This window comes from Papio anubis, chromosome 6, assembly GCF_008728515.1.
Source record: "Papio anubis isolate 15944 chromosome 6, Panubis1.0, whole genome shotgun sequence".
Classification (NCBI taxonomy): domain Eukaryota; kingdom Metazoa; phylum Chordata; class Mammalia; order Primates; family Cercopithecidae; genus Papio; species Papio anubis.
Genome location: NC_044981.1, coordinates 43,398,565 through 43,420,453, shown reverse-complemented (window position 1 = coordinate 43,420,453; position 21,889 = coordinate 43,398,565). Strand labels below are relative to the sequence as shown.

Sequence of the window (21,889 nt, the reverse complement as noted above, 5' to 3'; positions counted from 1 at the left end):
GAGTTTGCATCCTATTAGAAAGGAAGCCGCCTTCTTATAAAGAGAGCTTTGTAAAGTAGAGTGATAAGTGGTAAGTTGGCTGAAGTTATATGAGGACCTGGGCAGTACAATGGAAAGGGAGTGCTTAGGTCTATACTTGTGCTAGAGAAGACCTCAAAGAGGCAGTGATATCTCACTTATATTTATGAAGGTTATGAGGTTCCATTTTCTCTACGCTGTTTGCTTCCTTAGAATGCAACTGTATGAGTGTTGGATAATTGTACCATTTTGTCCTGATGTGAATGAATCTCCCAGGAATATCCTGATTTTGATTTTAGTGACCAGAACTAAACACTTTCTCAGCCTACCAAGTTATTAGTGGAATCTCTTTTCCTTTTCTATATACATTGTTGTTTTACCTTCTCCCTAGCCAAAAATGAGCCATCCCTAAGCAATACTTATGCAGGTGTAGTGTTTTATAGTTCTCTATTTGTCTTTACTACATTATTTCATTTGATCTTTACAATGATCTGTGAGTGTAATAAAATCTGTACTTTGTCACTTTCTTGAGCCCTTTTTAATAACCTGATAGTGGAATATGGAACTGACATCTGAGCTTAGGGAAACCTGACTTTTCATTTCATTTTACATGTACTGCATCTAATTTGATAAATAATGTATACAACATGTATTGGTTTTCCTATGCAAGCAGTCTTTCGATACAGAATTTGAATAAGGGCTACTTTCTCTGACAAACTGAGGGAGAAGTATATACAAATTATCTCTGTTCATCATATGATGAAAGCATAGGGCAGATGAGAAATGGATAGAGACCAATCTCTTTTACATATTAATTAGCAATTGCATTGCTATAATCCCATTTTGCAACTGTCTTTGGCTTTCAAATATACCTGGAACTATTGAATAGGATACTAAAGTAATTATATCACCTGCTGATTTGTGTACCATGGTAAACATTATGGTAAGATAAGTCATTACTGCTAAATAAGAACCCAACCCCAGACTTCCTTTCATGCACATGCAGCTAGTTGAGCTGGTTGCTATTTTCACTGGTATGACTGAGTGAGTTTCCCTTAGAGCGTTGACTCCCATCTGCACCTTACGAAGTTGCACCATTGTTTCTTATGATTCTCCTTTATTTTTTCTATTATTGATGTAAGTGCTTCATTATGGAACCAAAACTATACCCAGGGTTAAACACTAGAATCAGAAAGGAAAAGTCAAAAGGATCTTTGGAGCTTATTTGATATTCACCTCTCTTTATTTCTCACTTGAAGAACCTGAGGACCAGAAAGATCGGCTATTCTGTTAAAAACCATAACTACAAAACTGTGCACACTAATGTGTGCATTGTATTTCATTTTGAGGTAGTTTTATATGAGAAATTATTAGAGAAACAATTAGATCTCTAACAAAAAAAAGCCCACATTATTTTTCCCTTTAAGTTTGGATGAAAATTAGCTTACACCTTACAAGAAACTGATTCTAGTGATGTACAGACATGTGTGGTATCTATGTATACACACACAAATATGTGTTATAATTAAGGATAAAAAATCACGCATATACACAAATACATTTATCCACAAATTATTTACATCCTAAATTTTTTAATGGGAAATGTCATTAATGCGTAACAATAATTTGATAATAACCTTTAATTTTTGTGAGTATAAAAGGTATAAACTTTTTTATGAGTTCCTCACAATTTATCTTTTCTAAATAAATGTCAATAACATTTACATCGGGTTAACTATATGCTGCATGATGTTACCTCACTAAAACATGAAATCATAGGCATTTAAAAAATGTTATGAGACAAAGAAAGTCAAGATAGTTTGGGAAACTTTTTCAAAGTAATGATTTTTAAAGCTTCTCAAAGTGCTTGTTAAATGAAATTTTATAGTGCAATAGCATGGAGATGATCTACTGTATTTGACTATAAATTGGAGGTAATAATCTAAATATTCTGGAACACTCTTCAAGATATACCACACTAACGGGAGGCCACATTTTAACAGAGTTTCTTAGCAGATCCTTGCCTTCAGCATGGATCAGGTTCTTAGATCCAGCATCAGAAGCTGCAAATCTAAAATTGGCACTTTCTCTATGTATTTCCTCAACAAAAAGACAAAATTACAAAGTTTCTTTTGCCAAAACAAGGGTAATTAGTAATAGAGATAAAATTAGATATCAATTTTCCTTACTCCCCGTAATTATTCTTCAGCAGTACTTTATTCTTTCCATTTGGTAACTTTTCTAATCATTACATTGGCCTGTGTGTGGTCTGGTGTAATTCAGTGCTTGTAATATCCTGATCTAGCCATAAAGACTTAGCACAAGACCTGTGTGTATTCCTGAACATTCTAGGGTGAAATGAAATCAGGCTATCTTGTAAAAAAATCAGGAAGAGTTCTGGGAAAAAAAAAAAAACTAAAATTCATTCTCTTATATGTTATATTTTTGTCCTTTGAAGAAACAAGTAAGGGCTGTAACCCGTTCAGTGGATGCCTGTTTACAAATGTGAACAGAAGGGAATATAGAAAGGGATGTGGACATGCCAAGAAGTAAGCTGAGAAAGAAGAGGCATTATTAATGTAGTCAAGTAAAGCACATATTATGTAGGCTACCAAAATATCTTATGGTTCTGAATTTTAAGAAATGCAAATGAAACCTTTTCTTAGACTTCAAAAATATATCAATTTCCAGTTACTGAGTTACCAAAGGATAACTATATATTATGTTGAACAAATTCAAGGTAGGCTTCTGTCGTTCTGCAATTTTAATTGTATTTAAATTCAGTAAATAGTCAAATTGTATTTTCATTTTAATAGTTAAATACTAAATAGTTAAATTTTAAAGGGACTGTGTGTGGTAGCTCACACCTGTAATCCCAGCATTCTGGGAGGCCAAGGCATGAGTATCGCTTGGACCAAGGAGATCAAAAACAGCCTGCAATAAAGTGAGATCCTGTCTCTACAAAAAGAATACAAAAATTAGCCAGGCATGGTGGCATGTGCCTGTAGTCCCAGCTCTTCAGGAGGCTGAGGTGGGAGGATCATTTGAGCCCAGGAGTTTGAGGCTGCAGTGAGCCAAGGTGGTGCCACAGCACTCCAGCCTGGGCGACAGAGCAAGACCCTGTCTCTTAAAAAAAAAGAAAAAGAGAAATTTTAAAACAGTTGTCAATTACAGTTAATTAATACTAAAATACTATATTATTTAAACTATGACTTTACTTAATTTCCACTTTAAAAAATTTCTAAAATGTGCCTTTGCTTACATTCAAAACTTAGATATATTTAGAGCTGAAAGTTGCTTATGAATAGTTTGTATGCAAAATAGGTTAAAAGAAAATGTTCAAATGATTATTGCTTCTTGTTCTCCTAATTTCACATTTAAATCACAGAGTAACCACAGAATTAGTTCCATGTTAAGGCTGCTATCTTCATACAGTAAATATATAGTTATTGTTTATTGGATTTTTTTAAGCTTTAGAGGCTCACATTGATTGCAACTGAATAATTCATATATATACACATACAATATATATACACACACACATATTTTAAAGAATATGTATATATACACACATACATCTATATCATATATATACACACACATAGTATATATGAATGAATTTTTTGAGCCATGAGATCCTGATGATTATAGCCTGATAGTATTTTTTAAAACCTGACTTAACTGTGCTTGACTTACTCTTCTAAAAAGAACAGTTAAAATGAAACTCTAAAATGTTAGGCACATCTTTTATCAATTTATATACTCATTTATGTTTCAAATGTCTAAGACAACAGAATACCAATCATCAAAAAAGAATAAGAATATTATATGGTAGGAAAATACTATGTCAAATATCTTAAATGCAGAGTATTCTGAATGTTAACTTTAGTTACAAATACATTTCCCTTCAAATACTTACTTAGCTCACAGTCCTAAGGCTGGGTCTGCATGGAGCCACTGGCCTGGATGTTTTGATCCAACCCCTTTTTTCTTTTTTCTTTTTTTTTTTTTTGGCAATTGTTTATTCACCAAGAAAGAAAATGTTTTGAAAGACAAATAAACGTTTTTATGGATAGACTTTTCTATGCAATGTAAGGCTTGATTTAGTGAATGCATCTGCCTCTATTCTGAATAAGAAATCTAGGAGAGAAACATGAATGGCTTAATGTTAAACATGTATTACTTAGTAACAGTTTTGTGTGTTTGGACATCTCTCGTAAGTTTGTTGTGAAGGCTAAATGAGATAATATATGGAAGACATGAAGCATAGGATAATACATTCTATAAATGTTAGCATAAAAAACGAGTGTCAACTTCTTGTTAAATATGAGTAGTACATATGCTTCAAACTCTGAAAACCCTACTAAGTAACAAAATAATTTTAAGCGTATAAACTTACAAGACATAGAAAATGGGAGAGGACTAAATAGCAGATGAGAGCTGTCAAAAAAAAAAAAAATCTGAAAGCTTAAAGTGGGTAGACAGGCTTAACAGGCCTGAGGAAAACAAAACTTTGGGACATGGAAAAGTTTGGGAACCCTCTGAAGAAAGAAGTCTTGTGTAGACTAAATACAGGAAGATTCATAAAAGGCGTAATTTTATCCCAATACCCTATCCAAACCATGGAGGCCATTAGCTACTCCTTTACCATTCTGGCAAAATAGTATAACTTTACTTTGTGGAAAGGTGAAATAAAATGATCTCTAGTATTAGAAATCCTAGACACGAGTCCACCAGCATTCAATTAATAGACATTTCAAGAAAACAAACGAAACAAAAAACAGACAATAGAAATTTTCAAAGTAATCCAAGAACATTTTTCAAATGTAAAGGACAAGAACATACAGGTTGAAGTATTGTTATGAGTATTTAGTAAAATATTTCAAGATAGACCTTCATCAAAGCAGCATCATGAATTTTCAGAACTTGAAGTATAAAGAGAACAGTAGTAAAAGTTTCTCAGACTCTAGGGGAAAAGTCACGTAAAGGCTTAGGAATCATAATGTAATCGACTTGTCAACAGTAACATTTTAAGCTAGAAGACAAGGTAGCAATGCCTTGAAAATTCTGAGGGAAAATTGTTTTTAATCTAGAATTCTGTACTCAGCCAGATTATCAGTTGAATACAAGGATGACATAAATACATTTTGAGACATACAAGATTTTTAAAAATTTATTTCTCTTGCACCCTTTCTCAGAAAACTGTAATATCAAGTATATTTCAACTGTAGCCCACCACAGGGGAGAAAAATATATTGCAGTTTGAATCCATTCTAGTTAAGTGCCTATTTTTTAGTCTTCAAAGGAATACAACAAAATCCAGAGTTCTTACAGTATATCATTTACAATATCTCAGATAAAACACTAGATTACTTAAAATCTGAAATAACAGGAAAACATGACCCAAAGCCAAGAAAAAATAGTCAATGGAGACTGACTCCAAGATGACACAGAATTTAAAATTAATATACAAGGATCTTGAAGCAGCTATTATAACTATGCTCATGAACTAAAAAGGAAACTTTCAGATAATATGTTCTGCTGAAATAAGAAAGTAAATTATGAGAGTGGAAATGGGGTCAAGAAAATAAGAATCCAGTCTGGGCATGGTAGCTCCTACATGCCTGTAATCCCAACACTTTGGGACACTGACCCAGCCTGGTCAACGTGGCAGAACCCTGTCTCTGCAAAAAAAATACAAAAATTATCCAGATGTGATGATGCACGCCTTAGTCCCAGCTACTCAGGAGGCTGAAGTGGAAGGATCTGTAGCATCTAGGAGGTTCAGGCTGCAGTGAGCTGTGATCACACTACTGCACTCCAACCTGAATGACAGAGTGAGACCCTGTCTCAAAAAAGAAAAAAACGGATCCAAAGCAAAAGAGTAGAAGGGAAGTCTGGAGGGTTCCAGATGAGATGTCTCATCAATAAACAAAAGACACAGTAAAACTGAAATAAATTCTGATACATTTCAAATTTTTCAAAAATAGTTTGGTATAATATAAACACTGTATATTAATTTAACCAAAAATTATATTTCATGGGTAAAGTCAAGAGGGGAGATGGTCAAATTTGGGGTGTTTAAGAACTAAATCTTTTTCACCTCTCATAATAAGAAGTCATCTGATAATTTTTAAAGCTGAAAAATAAAACAAGTATTATAAACTTATTTCAAATATGTTGGTAAATAACATAGAAACAAGCTTAAGAAGTTAAAGGTGATTGCCACTGGAAGCAGAATTACAGATTCAGAAGAAGTGTGGCAAGATATTCCTATCTGTCTTTCTACAATTTATAGTATTATTTAACTTTTAATGTTTTATGTATTTTTTAACTTAGATATAAAATTTAAAAGTTAAAATTAAATATAAGACACATAGCACGGCACCTGGCACAAATTTAGGGACACAGTATATGGCCACTATTATTACCACTAAGATTATAATTCTCCTACTAGTCATTAAAGTCTTGATTACCCATTTCAAATAAAAGAGAAACATAAACCCACAAATGTAGAGAAGTTATTTGATGTATCTAAGGTTGTGCAATCACTTAGTGATGAAACTACACTGGAGTTTCCCAACTCCAACTTAGGAAATTTAACTCCAGGTTCTTTCAGTCTCATGGAGGATTTAGAGAAGACCTTTGAGGTTATCTCTGGCTAGCAAGTATCTGCTGACCATTCATAGCCTAACCTAGAATCTGGCCTGATAGATAATGAGTGCCTAATAGATAGACTGATAGAGGGAAAAATAAATAATTTAGGCCAGGTGACAACCTTACCTAGGATTCTGCCTCTTCATGATACTAGCTCACCACAACTCCTACCGTTTACCATTTATCTTCAAAAAGGACAAATTCAGGGTCTTAGGCAAAACCTAAAGGAAAGAGCTGCAATGGAAGTCTTATTAAAATACTTTCAGTAGCTTAGTAATTGTGGAATAATCAACTCAATTCTGTTGTACATTTTAAACCTTTTAGAACTTTAGAGAAATCTTTATGCTGAATTTATGTGGGCCCCAGCCAAATGCAAAGTCATCGATTTTACGTAGCTTAACTCATTTCTGTTACATTTAAATGGAAAAACTGAAAATCATGGAGGAGAAGATGGATTGCCAACATTTAACAAACATTTATAGATCGCCTGTTCAGGGTCAATGGTTCTGGACCTACATGTAGAATTCAAAAGAAATTTGGGAGTCAGGAGTGTTATGAAACTTGATAACAAGTGCAATTAAGATATAAACTGTGCATTTAAGTCTTCTATCTATGTTAGATGAGAAACACTGTTGTGTGAAAATAATCATAGGTCTTATTTTTCTGACAAAATTATTTTAAAGCTTGTTTTTTTTTTTTTTTTTTTTTGAAACGGAGTCTCGCTCTGTCGCCCAGGCTGGAGTGCAGTGGCCAGATCTCAGCTCACTGCAAGCTCTGCCTCCTGGGTTTATGCCATTCTCCTGCCTCAGCCTCCTGAGTAGCTGGGACTACAGGCGCCCGCCACCTCGCCCGGCTAGTTTTTTTGTATTTTTTAGTAGAGACGGGGTTTCACCGTGTTAGCCAGGATGGTCCTGATCTCCTGACCTCGTGATCCACCCGCCTCGGCCTCCCAAAGTGCTGGGATTACAGGCTTGAGCCACCGCACCCGGCTAAAGCTTGTATTTTAAAGAAAAAGTGCCACATCTTATAAAGAATCAAGATTTTCTCATAATTTGAATATAGTACTATATTAGAGTTCAACAGTATGTGTGAGTGTGCATGCCTGTGTGTGTGAGAGAGATTTATGTATTATTATAAGGATAATAAATTATAATTATGCAGTTATGGAGTCTGAGGATTCCCAAAATCTTCATTTGGCAAGCTGGAGACCCAGGAAAGCCAATGTGTAGATGTGTATTTCCAGTATGAAAGCCAGCAGCCTCAGAACACAAGAAAAATGGATGTTTCAGTCTGAGACCAAAGGCCAGAAAAGGCCCAGGGTCCCAGGTTATGCATTCAGACAGAAGTTGCTTCCTCTTACTCAGCCTTTTCTGTTCTATCCATGTCTTTAACTGATTGGATGGGGCCCACCCACATTAAGGAGGACAGTCTGCTACTCAGTCTACTGATTGAAATGTTAATCTCATCCAGAAACACCCTCATAGTCACTCCCAGAATAATGCTTGACCAGATGTCTAGGTACCCCATGGTCCAGTGAAATTGACACACAAAGTTAACCATCACAAGTACACAAAGGTAAAAAAGAACCAAAATTATTGGAGCCTAAATGTAGAATTATATGAGAGAGAAGCAAGAAATATAATTAGTGGAAAGGCAGGGAAAATATGTGCATCATTCAAGCTTTAAAGACCACATTGAATTTAGATAATAGGGAATTATCATAAATCTCAGAGCAAGAATTCAGACATTATATTTAAGGGAGATTATAGTATAACAAATATGGTGGAAATAGCACATTCAAGACCCTGAGAAGATAAAAAGAAACAACAAAATAAACAGAAATTGGTGAAAATATAATGCAGTGAGAAAAAAAATGAATGTCATGGATAGCAATGTGAAATTGAGAACAGATTTATTTATAGGGTCAAAGATGTTATATTTGAGGTGACATGTAATAGTGTACCTTTTAATTCTCAACCTCCTGATAAAGTATTATACTTAAAATGTAAACATGAGTGTTAATATTTTAGGGAATGTTTTACTAACAAAGTTGTTACAAGTTAATATTATATTTTGTTTACTTTGACAAATAGAAGTAATATTAATCAGAAAAAAAGAGAAATGCTATAACTGAACAGCTGTTAATACTGAAGGTTTGAGGAAAATTTGTGATATTGGTTTCCCAGTTCTACTATTGTTTTCACATTAAATGCACCTGTGGAATTGGACTGCCCGCCCAGTTGCTCACCTATTTTTTGTTTTGTTTTGTTTTTAACTTTTATTTTAGGTTCAGGGATATGTGTGAAGGTTTGTTACCTAGGTAAACTCATGTCACAGGGGTTTGTTACACAGATTATTTCATCACCCAGGAATTAAGCCCACTACCCAAGAGTTTTCTTTTCTGCTCCTCTCCTTCCTCCCACCTTCCACCCTCAAGTAGGCCCCAGTGTCTGTTTCCTTTCTTATGTTCATAAGTTCTCATCATTTAGCTCCCACTTATAAGTGAGAACATGCAGTATTTGGTTTTCTGTTTCCTCATTAGTTACCCTCCGACTCCATCCATGTTCCCAGAAAAGACATGATCTCATTCTTTTTCACGGTTGCATAATATTCCATGATGTATATGTACCACATTTTCTTTCATCTGTCATTGATGGGCATTTAAGTTGATTCCATGTCTTTGCTATTGTGAACAGTACTGCAGTGAACATTTGTGTCCATGTGTCTTTATGGTAGGATGATTTATAACCCCTGGGGTATATACCCAGTAATGGGATTGCTGGGTCCAATGGTAGTTCTACTTTTAGCTCTGAGGAATGGCCAGACTGCTTTCCACAATGGTTGAACTAATTTACACTCCCATTAACAGTGTATAAGTGTTCCCTTTTCTCCACAACCTTGCCAGTATCTGTTATTTTTTTGACTTTTTAGTAATAGCCATTCTGACTGCTGTAAGATGGTATCTCATTGTGCTTTTGATTTGCATTTCTCTAATGATCAGTGTTACTGAGCTTTTTTTTCGTATACTTGTTGGCCACATCTATGTCGTCTTTGGAAAAGTATCTCTTCTTGTCCTTTACCCACTTTTTAATGCTCACCTGTTTTTAAAGTTTGTATTGTTAAAGAAAACTTCCTTTAGTCTTTCTGGTAGTAGGCAAAAATTTTTAGGAGAAGTAAACCAATGCATAATAACACAGTTGACCCTTGACCAACTTGAACTTGAACTGCATGGGCCCACTTATATGCGGATTTTTTTCAACCAAACATGGATGGAAAATAGTATTCCTGAGATGTGAAACTCCTCTATAAGGAGGGCTGAATTTTCGGATACACAGGTTCCATAGGACTGAGTGCAGGACTTGAGTATTTTGGTATGGGGATAGTAGATGACTTTTGTATGAGTCACTTTAATTAGCTAATAAGATTGCTGTCTTCACTTGGTAGAGAAGAGGAGGTCAAAGTTTGGGAGAGGTAATTTTGGGATTTGGGACACATCCAGGATAGGCAGGCCTTGGTAAGGTAACGTAGTGATACTTTCAGTTCCAGAGACATACTAACTAGGCAGAGGTCCAAGGTAGACTAGGGAGTGGTAGCAATACTAGTCCTAGTAAGGATATTATGTTGGTTGAGATAAATTAGAAAATCAGGTAAATAAAAAACAAAGATAAGCTTTTCCTGCTACATATGACAGCACAACCATGATATAAATTCCAGATCCTTACAGTGGTCGTGTATTGGTTCTGGAAAAAAAAAAAAAAAAAAACTGATTCCAAGTGTCAAACTCTTCTGTGTCTTTATTTTCTATTTTCATACTTATCCTGGTTAATATGTTTGTAAACTGATACTTTGGAGAATATTATGAATAGAGATTATTTATATGTAGTGTGCATAAACTGTTGATTAATTGGGAAAACTATTTAGGGATACATATTTCTCCTGATCCTTTCTTAATGTGTGTAAAATTACATATGTCTGTATAGTGTTTTTCAGATTTCAAATGATCAACATTCTTCATTTAAGAAAATAAATGTACTTTGTATGCTTCCAGACAAATGTATATATAGCCCATATTCTTCTCAACACTGATTACCTGTATTTTAGACTGTGATAGAAATGTTTTTATTTGAAAAGCATGTGTACATATATTTCCCTCACACTTCCAATTTTTAGGAAAAATATGTTCATGCTTGCTGAAAACTGTTAGTTTCTGAGTAGATAACATCATCTTTTAAAAAACCTTCCCCCCACCAACATTTCTTTTTAAATGGTTCACAGTTAAATTTAAATTTCTATATTTAGATAGGATTGTGTTTATATACCAACCACAGTATCCAGGAAATTCAGTGGTAAAGCTGACACACAGCAAGTTTATAGTCTATTTTGTAGTCTGTGTATTTAGAGAAGGTTTGAAGCTTACTTAGCAAAATGGATTAAACATTCAAGCAGAATTTCTTTAGCACAAATGTGCTATTCGATTTCATATATTTGTTGAGATAACAGTGTGTCCACTTTTAAAGATTAGTTCTCAAGAATATGTGTTAGGTTTATCCTTTAAAAGAAGTATGCATTCAGGAACAGCTTTTATATGTAAATATTTTTATAATATTTCATATTGTATAGACTTGGTTTGGTGCAATCAGTATGATTTGATCAAATTTGGAAGAAGTTACAGACAAATTTTTATAGTGTTTTCTGTAGCATCTTTATGTTTTTTCAGATGGGCATATTTTATGTTACTTCCAACTAATCAAAATAAGAAATTGAGTTTGCCTGTGCCAAAAAATAGAACTATCATCTTTCACATTCTTTTATTTTCCAGGTCATTTTTAAGTAAGATTGTGTTTCTAGGACTTATGAATTCCTGAAAATTCTTGACTTTGTAGATATAAGGGGCTAGATGAACATTTCAGGGGTAATCTAACTTTTCATGCAGTAATGTTTTGTGTTGTACATTCCAGATACAGTTAACTTTTTGTGTGCATGTGATTAGTATGGAAAGAAATTAATGCAGTCCAGTATTATGATTTATGGACTGAATCCTTTACCCACTGAAGACTTGCCAAAACTAAACGTATTTTTTTCCTTTGGATATTAGAAACAGCTACTGTTTTTGTTGATCTTTTAAAGTTCTGAATGGGCCTATTTCAAATCAGAGCAGCATGGGAGCTCAGATTAATAATATACTTATTCAACTAGTGATACTGAGTGAAACCATTGCTCACATGAGTATGAAGGATAAAATTTCATGAAATTATTTTCAGGTGCATTAATGCATTTCTGGAAGCTGTGTATGATTTTTCTCTTGCATGAAAGAAATAAAAGATTTCTGTTTATTGTATTGGTTACAGGTGGGCTCATAATTTAATTGCATGTTTTATATCTTAAAAACATAAGACATTTTGCTCTTAAAAGCAGTAATGTGATTGCTGGATTATTCCTAAAGGTTTTTAACTCAGTATATTTATCTCTCTAGAGACATCATGACTGTACTATATATAATTTATATTACTGAGAAAAATTTCTGAATTTTCATTATTGTTAGTTACAGCAAGCTGCTGAAGTTTCTCAACTGCGGGGAGCAAGGGTAATCACTCCTGAAGATCTTCTGTTTTTGATGCGCAAAGATAAGGTAATATAACATAATTTTATTGTATTAAAATCCAGATGTTGTGTTTAATTGAACTTGTATGTGGAAACTATATATCCTTGTTATATAACTTTCAAATTAAAATAATAACTATTGAACTGATGTTTTAGTCTTCATAGTTTGCACAACAAAATGAGTTTACAAAAGAATTGATATTAATTATGTGGACAAAAGTACTTATATGAAAACTGTGCTAACAGCGAAACCTCACTTATCCTTATGTATCTGTATAGACACTTTCATTGCTACATGACACTCACTAAATATTGACTCTACGTTCTGTTGTCATAAGTGGGATATAACTGAATGGCATATTTATTTTTCTCCTCTTCTTACAGATTAACATTACCAGGATTATAGACTTTCCTAGAGTAAATTTTTAAGCCTGAAATACAAAGTTTAGTCTGTAGCTCTACCTTATTGAAAAAAGCAAATTAATTAAGATTAATTTTCAATGGGATAAGTATATACCACAATTTCTGTTTTTGAACAAAGACCTACCTTTCTTACTCTTTGAAATCTGGTATTAAAATATTTAAGCTGATATTTGTGTATCTAATTTTGTCATAATTATTTTTCATGAGTAGGTAGTCGAAAATATTCTCTAATATTTTACGTTTCAGTTAATCGACTCTTAGATGATATGAAGAATATTAAAAAATGGAAAATCTTCACTATTAAGAAAATTATGATTTGGCATAGGGTATCTTTATGATTTAGTTGAAGAAGCATTTTAAGACTCATGAAATGTCAGGGTTGTATGATTAGATGGAGAGACTGTAGGATTTTTTGAAGTGAAAGTTTCTGCCTAGGGTGAGGCAGTCTTAGGTACAAGGCACCAGATGCAAAGAAAGTATTGAAGATATCAAATGATGTGCATGTAAAGAATTTTGTAAAATGCAGTATTTTTCAGCTATTAATAGAAATCTTAGACCTGAAGGTCAGGAACGAGTGATAATACATTCTAAGTGTAAGCATACAACAAGCTACAAAGGATTATCAGTTACTTTTAAAATTAAGCAGTATTATGGTCTACTAAATCTAAAGAAGGCCACCATTAACACCTATCATTCATCAGCTTTGAATTTCATAAAACTACGTTTTTCGGGTTTACAGATTGTTTTCCATAAATATAATACATAAACCAAATCTTCTAACAAAAGGTAAGATTCTCAGAGAATAAAAAAAAGTAAAAAGGAATTTATTGACTTTTAAAGCAGCTTTTATACACTCACTGTCTAGGTATTTATAAGTTAATTTTTTAAAATAAAATTTCATCTTGAGTATACACCAAATTCTATAGCATAAGTACAGTCAGCTTGGTATGAAAACTGATAATACAGTCTTCAAAAAAAATTAGAACTTCGTTTATTTTATTTATTTATTTATTTTTTGAGACGGAGTCTTGCTCTGTCGCCAGGCTAGAGTGCCGTGGAACCATCTCGGCTCACTGCAACCTCCGCCTCTCAGATTCAAGAGTTTCTCCTGCCTCAGCCTCTGAGTAGCTGGGGCTACAGGCGCGTGCCACTATGCAGCTAATTTTTGTATTTTTAGTAGAGACAGGGTTTCACCATGTTGGCCAAGATGGTCTGCATCTCCTGACCTCATGACTTACCTGCCTCAGCCTCCCAAAGTGCTGAAATTCAGGTGTGAGCCACCACACACAGCCTAAAACTTTTTATAAGATTTTAAAAAGCAAGTCGGGTTTGGTGGCTCACGCCTGTAATCCCAGCACTTTGGGAGGCTGACGTGGGCAGATCATGAGGTCAGGAGATCGAGACCATCCTGGCTAACATGGTGAAACCCTGTCTCTACTAAAAAAAAAATACAAAAAATTAGCCGGGCATGGTGGCGGGTGCCTGTAGTCCCAGCTACTCGGGAGGGTGAGACAGGAGAATGGCATGAACCCGGGAGGCCGAGCTTGCAGTGAGCCGAGATGGCACCATCGCACTCCAGCCTGGGCGGCAGAGCAAGACTCCGTCTCAAAAAAAAAAAAAAAAAAAAAAAAGCAATTACAGTCAGGTACCACATGATGAACTTTTTTTCAACAATGTGCTGCAAATACAGCAGTAGTCCCATAAGATTATAATGGAGCTGAACAATTCCAATTATCTAGTGATGTCATAGGTATCGTAATAACATTGTAGTGCAATGCATGACTCAACTTTGCGGTGGTGCTGGTATATGCCTGCTACACTACTGATGGTATAAAAGCCTAGCACATAAAACTATGTATAGTACATAATACTTGATAAAGATAATAAATGACTGTTACTTGTTTATGTATTTATAATACTCTTCATCATTATTTTAGAGTGTACTACTTGCAAAAAACACTTAACTGTAAACCACCTGAGGTTGTTCCTTCATGAGATATTCCAATAAAAAAGCAGTTATCAAAGGAACTGACAGTTCCATGCATGCTACTGCCCTTGAAGACCTTTCAGTGGGACAAGATGTGGAGGTAGAAGACAGTGATATTGACAATCCTGACCCTTTGTAGGCCTAGGCTAGTGTGTGTGTGTGCGTGTGTGTGTGTGTGTGTACCTACACACACATCTTAGTTTTTAACAAAGAAGTTTAAAAAGCTAAAAGAAATTTAAAAGTAGAAAAAAGTTTATAGAAAAAGGATATAAAGGAAAAATGTTTTTGTACAATTGTAGAAGGTGTTTGTGTTTTAAGTTAAGTATTACTATAAGAGTCAAATTTTTTAAATTAAGTCTATAAGGTAAAATAGTTACAGTAAGGAAGCTAAGGCACATTTATTATTGAAGAAAGAAAAATTTTAAATATAGTGTAGCCTAAGTGTACAGCTTTTTTAAAAAATAAAGTCTGCAATAGCATGCAGTAATGTCCTAGGCCCTCAAATTCACTTGCCCCTCATTCATGGACTCAACCAGAGCAACTTCAGATCCTACAAGCTTCATTCATGGTATATGTACTCTACAGATGTATCGCTTTTTGTCATTTACATGGTATTTTAACTAATTTTTCCATATTGAGATATACAAATACTTACCATTTTCTTACCCTTGCATACAGGTTTGTAGCCCATGAACAATAGGCCGCACCATGTAGCCTAGGTGTACATTAGACTGTTCCATCTAGGTTTGTGTAAGTGTATTCTGTGATGTTCACAAAACGATGAAGTCTTGTGAGGATGCGTTTCTTGATCCCCATCATTAAGCAGTGTGTGACTATTGTGATTCTGGAACATCCGGATATTTGTAAATGAAAAATGCTTTTGAAAAGACTTGTATTTTAGCCTTTGTGTTTGATGACTACCTTTTTATGTCATAGCAGTATGCTAAGGATTACTTTATTTTCTCTGATATCATGAGGTACAAGTTTATTAAATTTTGTTATAGTAGTCTTTAATCAGTAAATGAATATATGTATAGGTTTTCTTATTTATTTATTTTATATTTTTAATAGAAAAAACTTAGAAGATTGCTAAAATACATGTTTATCCGAGACTACAAATCAAAGATTGTCAAAGGCATCGATGAGGATGATCTTCTCGAAGGTAACCAAATCAAAACACAAAACTAAAACTTTAGCTTATGACACGTGTGCTGGTAACACATTTATGCAATTCCAGTGTAGCTATTCTCAAGAACTAGTTAATTTTTTTCCTGTCAGCAAATCAAGTGGAATGCCCTTGCAAAAGTATATATTTCTGATAAAATGTATTATACCGTGTTACCTATTTAATATTACTACACTTCTTATAGAATCTAATTCTTGAAAAATAGTTCTGCAGATGAATTGAAATGTTTCTTTTTATGGAGCGCTTAGTGAATACAGACTTAGAGTAAAACAGACCTGAATTCCAATCAATACCAGTTCTCTGCTTTCTGTGTGTGACCTTGAAGGATCAGTTTCCTCATGTATATGGAGGGAAATCATATAACATGTGTAACATGTGGAGTGCTTAGGAGAGTTTAGCATAATATATGAAAAGCACTTGATACATGCCTGCCACTGAATAAATGATAGCAGTTAACACCATGCTTCAGATACCACGAAGCTCAGGGTGATCAGAGTAATACTCAGTTTTGCTAAACCATCATATTAGTTTGATGTCCTCTCATTCATTTTAAATCTTCCCTCCTTATCTTCATTTGTATGTTCTAATTTTGTGTGTCTTATAAAAAACACACTAAAACTTTAAAAACACAGTTGATAGAAATTACAAGATAAAATATTCAGGCCGGGTGCGGTAGCCCACACGTGTAATCCCAGCACTTTTGGAGGCCGAGGCGGGCGGATCACGAGGTCAGGAGATCGAGACCATCCTGGCTAACACGGTGAAACCTCATCTCTACTAAAAATACAAAAAATTAGCCGGGCATTGTGGCAGCCGCCTGCAGTCCCAGCTACTTGGGAGGCTGAGGCAGGAGAATGGCATGAACCCGGGAGGCGGAGCTTGCAGTGAGCGGAGATCGCGCCGCTGCACTCCAACCTGGGCGACAGAGCGAGACTCCTTCTCAAAAATAAATAAATAAATAAAATGAAATATTCAAGTGGAACACATCTAATCTTGAGGTGGGACTTCTGAAATGGCTATGTAAGGAGCATGGCAGAGTCTCTCCCCAGTGAAACACATTTAACTGGTAAAATTTTTTTGAAATAATCATTTAAAGTCTCTAGAAATTGTCCTAAGCACATACAGCAAGCAGGGCAACACATATTCAAGATCAACTAAATCTAAGAACAATATGAGAGTCTTTCATTTAAACCATGACCTGCTCACATGATCACTCTCCAGCATTCTGCCACCTTAACTGAGTGTGACAGAAGTTCTCTTCTGAGTAAGTATAGCTGGCCCCTCCAGTTCTTATTCTAGGGCAACAGTTTTACCCCAGAAGGGGCAAGAGGTAGTCATCTCTCATCTCCCCCAGCCCCATGTTGCAAAAGCTTTTTTCTAGGCAGGCACAGCTAAGATGACTGGGGCTCCCTTTTCACACTTAACCTCAACTCATAGGATAAAAGCTCTACCTCAGACATGGTGGGCTGAGAATACTGGGCTCTGATTGCCACCACCCTACCTCTCATAGGGAGCAAAGCTACATACCAGAATAGACAAGCCTAGAAGACTAGGGGTTGCTTCCCTTTCCAGATCCCCATTCTCAGATACAGAGAAGCCTTTCCAGGAGAAGCTAATTTCAGGTCCACCCTCAGCTTCAGTACCATGGTACAGAGGTTCAACTCAGACCTTAGGAGTAGAAAGCTCTGCAGCTCTTCCACATCACTGCTTGGAACAGAGTATGTAGAAGTTCATACCTAACTTCATTGTAAAAACAACAACAGCAACAACAACAATGAAGATCCTGGTGATGAGTGATTAAGAGGGGACTGGTAGCTCCATGATACTGGTAGCAAAAAGCAAAACAGTGGGTCACCTAGATGTTAAACAAAGAAAACAAGGGAAAGAGATAGTTAGAAAGAGACCTCCTGCAGTCAGAGCAAAACTTAAAGACTGGCAACATTTCAAAGGGGCCCAACATTATTTAGATCAGTCAGTCTCTGGAGCAATTTATGCCCAAGGGTATTATCAGAAACAGTGGAGCAAACAGCTGGCAATTAGTGGTGGCTAACAGCTGTATGTGATATCAGTAGAGGCAGAACAGCCAGAAACTTAATGGGGAGATCAGGGAAGGTAACAGCCAGAGACACCCTGACTAGAACTACAGTCATCTGTAGTTATGGAGGAGATTGTTTGCATACTCAAGGCTGCACCCTCTGAAGAACATCAGAGGCTGCATACTGCAAGGGAAGAGACTTCCTTGTACTAGTTCAGTCAAGTCATGAAATAAATAATGACAAGCCCCAGGAAGGGGAGGGAATTATCTAGATTTGCTACACTATATTATCTCAAGTGTCCATTTTCAACAACAACAGCAAAATACTAGATATGCCAAGTAATAGATAAGTGTTATCCATAAAAAGGAGACAAAAAAAAAAGTAGACAATAGAAACTGCCTTTTGGGGTCCCAGATGTTGGACTTAGCAGACAAAAACATCAAAGCAGCTATTATGTATGTGTTCAAATAACTAAAGGAAATAAAATTTTTAAAAAGGAAGATCTGATAATAGTGTCTCACAAAGTGAAGAATACCAATAAAAACAATTTATTTTAAAAAATAGAAATTATGGAGTTCAAGAATACAATTACTGAAATGAAAAAATTCAGAAGGGCTCGATAGTTGTTTTCAGCTAGCAGAAGAAATAATCTGAACTTAAAGACATCATTAAAGAGTATACAATCTGAAGAAAAAGTGAAAAAATAACAAAGAAAAATTAACAGCTTCAGAGAAGTGTAGGGTACCATTAAGTGTGTCAAAATACACGTAATGAGAGTATCAGAAGATGAGAGAAAAAGGAGTAGAAAAATATTCAAAGAAATAATGACTAAAAACATCCCAAATTTGATGAAAACTACCAGTCTACTAATTCAAGCATATGAACAAGCTCCAATTAAGATAAACATAAAGAAATCTATACTAAGACCCTTTTACCAAAAATGTGGTAAGACAAAAACAGACAAAAAATCATGAAAGTCACAAGAGAAAAGCATATACAAGGGGACCCTGACAATATTGATGGCTGACTTCTAATCAACAATAGAGATCAAAAGGCAGTAGGATGATATATTCAAAGTGCTGAAAGAAAAAAAAACTGTCCACCGAGAAACTTATATCCAGCAAAACTATCTTTCAAAAATGAATGCAAAATACATTCCCAGATAAACAAAAACCAGGCAAATTTCTTACTGTCAGACCCATATAAGACAAGTTTTTAAGGCTAAAAGCAAGCTGCACCAAATAATTTGAATCCACACATTTATAAAGATAATTAAGTACATAAATATAAGAGACAGTATAATTGTATATTTCCTTTCCTTTTTAAAACTGATTTATAAAGCAACTGTATAAAACAATATATATATAAAAATTGTGATGTTGGGTCTGTAACATTTGGAAATATAATATATTTGACAGTAACAACACAAATTATGTAAGTGGTAATAATGCTGTACTGGGGTAAGGAAATGGCACCTCAAGTTATAGAAAGAAATGAAAAGAATCAGAAGTGGCAAATCAAATGGTTACTATAACAAACTATATAAATATATAGTTGGTCTACTATAAAGACACAAACCACTGAAACTGAATCAAGAAGGAATGGAATATCTGAACAGGACAATAGCCAAAGGTTAAATTGGTAGCTTAAAAATTTCCACAGAGGAAAGCTCAGTCACAGGTTATTTCACTGTTGAATTCCACCAAATGTTTAAAGAAGAATACCAATTATTTCCCAACTAATTCTATAAAGGTAATAAAGATTGAGCCTGATAAGAAAACCAGACAAAGATATCACAAGAAAAAAAAACACGGATTGGTATCTTTTTAAATACAGATGCAAAAATCCTCAACAGAATGCCATTAAACTGAATTCAGCAAATATAGAAAGGATTAAAACCATGACCAAATGGGACTTATCACAGGGATATAGGTTGTTTTAAACGTAGAAAACAATTCATGTAATGCATCAGATTAATATAATAAAGGAGAAAAATCACATGATCACCTCAATAAATGTAAGAAAAGCATTTAACAAAATTCTAAAAGTTTTTAATGAAAGGAACATTCAACAAACTAGGAAGAAAAGGAAACCTCTTTAACTTGATAAAGGTGATTGCATGGACTAAATGTTTGTGTCCCTCCTTACCCTCTAAATATATATGTTGAAGCCTAATTCCCAGTGTGGTAGTATTTGGAGGTGAGAATTGTGGGAAGTATTAATAATTAGGTCATAAGGATGGAATCTTTTTGATTAGGGCACTTTTGAGAAGCAACACAAGAAAGGTTGTTTCCTCTGTTTCTGCTGTCCACCATATGTGGATACAACAAGGTCATGGTCATCTGTAAGTCATGAAGCAGGCCTTCACCAGACACTAAATCTACTGGCACCTCGATTTTAGACTTCCCAACCTCCAGAACTGTGAGAAATGTTTGTTGTTTAAGCCTCCCAGTTTATGATGTATTTGTTGTAGCAGCCTGAGCTAAGACAGACATATATGGAAAACCCACACCTAACATCATACTTAATGGTAAAAGACTGTATGCTTTCCCTTACAAGATCAGGAACAAGACAAAGATGTCCATTCATACCCTTACATGCAATATTGTACTGAAGGTTTTAGCCCGGTGTTTAGTCAGAAAGAGAAATGAAGGGCATCCAGATTAGAAAAAAAAAAAGTTAAACTATCTCTGTTTATAGATGACATAATTTTGTGTATAGAAAATTCTAAGAAATCAATAAAAACTATTACAACTAATAGACTGGTTTGATGCGTTTGCTGGATGGAAGAGAAATATACAAAAATCAAGCATATTTTAATATATCAGCAATGAACAGCTCAAAAATGAAATTAAGAAAACAATGCCATTTACAATAGCATCAAAAAGAATAAAATATTTTGGAATAAAATTACTAAAGACTTACAAGATTTATGTACTGAAAACTATAAAATATTGTTGAAATAAGGCCTAGATGGTAATGGAAAGACATCCTATGTTCATGGAATGGAACACTGAATATTATCAGAATGTTAATACTCTCCAACTTGGCCTACAGATTTCATCTGCTTTTCTGTAGAAATGAATACACTGATTCTATGAGTCATGACTACACTGATTCTACCAATCATATAGAAATGCCAGATTCTGACATGGAAATGACTCATCTAGGTCATGAAGGAACTAGAATACCTAGAACAATCTTAACAAAGAATAAAGTCAGAGGACTCATGCTTACTGATTTCAAAACTTACCATAAAGCTACAATAATTACAATAGAGCAGTACTGGCATAAGGGTAGACATATTCGTCAATGAAATGGAGTGGAATGAGAGTTCAGTAATAAGCATTTAGGGTCAATCGATATTGACAAGGATTTCAAGAGAATTTGATAGGGAAAACATAGCCATTTTGACAAATACTGCTGGAGCAACTGGATATCCACATACAAAAGAAAGAATTTGGACACCTACAACAACACAGTACACAAAGTTAACCCAATATGGATCATAGACCTAAATATAAGGGCTCAAACCTATAAAATTCTTAAAAAGAAATACAGGAATAAATGTTGATGACTTTGGATGAGGCAAAGCATTCTGAATATATGACACCAAAAGCACAAACAGCAAAAGAAAAAAAATAGAAAAATTGGACTTGATCAGTTGTTTCAGAGTCAAAACAATGACCAATAAATTAACTGATCAATTTTAAAACTTTTATGTTTCAAAGAGCAACATCAAGAAAGTGAAAAGACAAACCACAGAATAGGAGAAAATTTTTCTTATATATCTGATAGGGTACTTTTGTATAGAATATATCAAGAATAGGTACAACTCAACAATAAAAAGACAGGTGACCCAATTTAAAAATGGGCAAAGGGTCTGAATAGACATTTCTACAAAGAAGATTGACTAATGGACAATAGACACTGAAAAAGATACTTTAAAATCATGCCTATAAGTAATCCCAGCACTTTAGG

At 34.6% G+C, this 21,889-nt stretch overlaps 1 protein-coding gene across 12 annotated transcripts in view; it reads left to right on the top strand.

Annotated features, from left to right (window-relative positions):
- Positions 1 to 21,889, top strand: part of SUPT3H (SPT3 homolog, SAGA and STAGA complex component) — a 532,460-nt gene that overhangs the window by 339,853 nt on the left and 170,718 nt on the right. For all 12 annotated transcript variants that reach the window (XR_002521342.2, XR_004184558.1, XM_017957910.2 and 9 more), the window contains 2 exons: positions 12,218 to 12,304; positions 15,758 to 15,848. Coding sequence is in view for 10 of the 12 variants with exons in the window: in XM_017957910.2 (XP_017813399.1) it covers positions 12,218 to 12,304; positions 15,758 to 15,848 (178 nt within the window). In the remaining 2 variants the exon portion in view is untranslated. The remainder of the gene's footprint in view (positions 1 to 12,217; positions 12,305 to 15,757; positions 15,849 to 21,889) is intronic.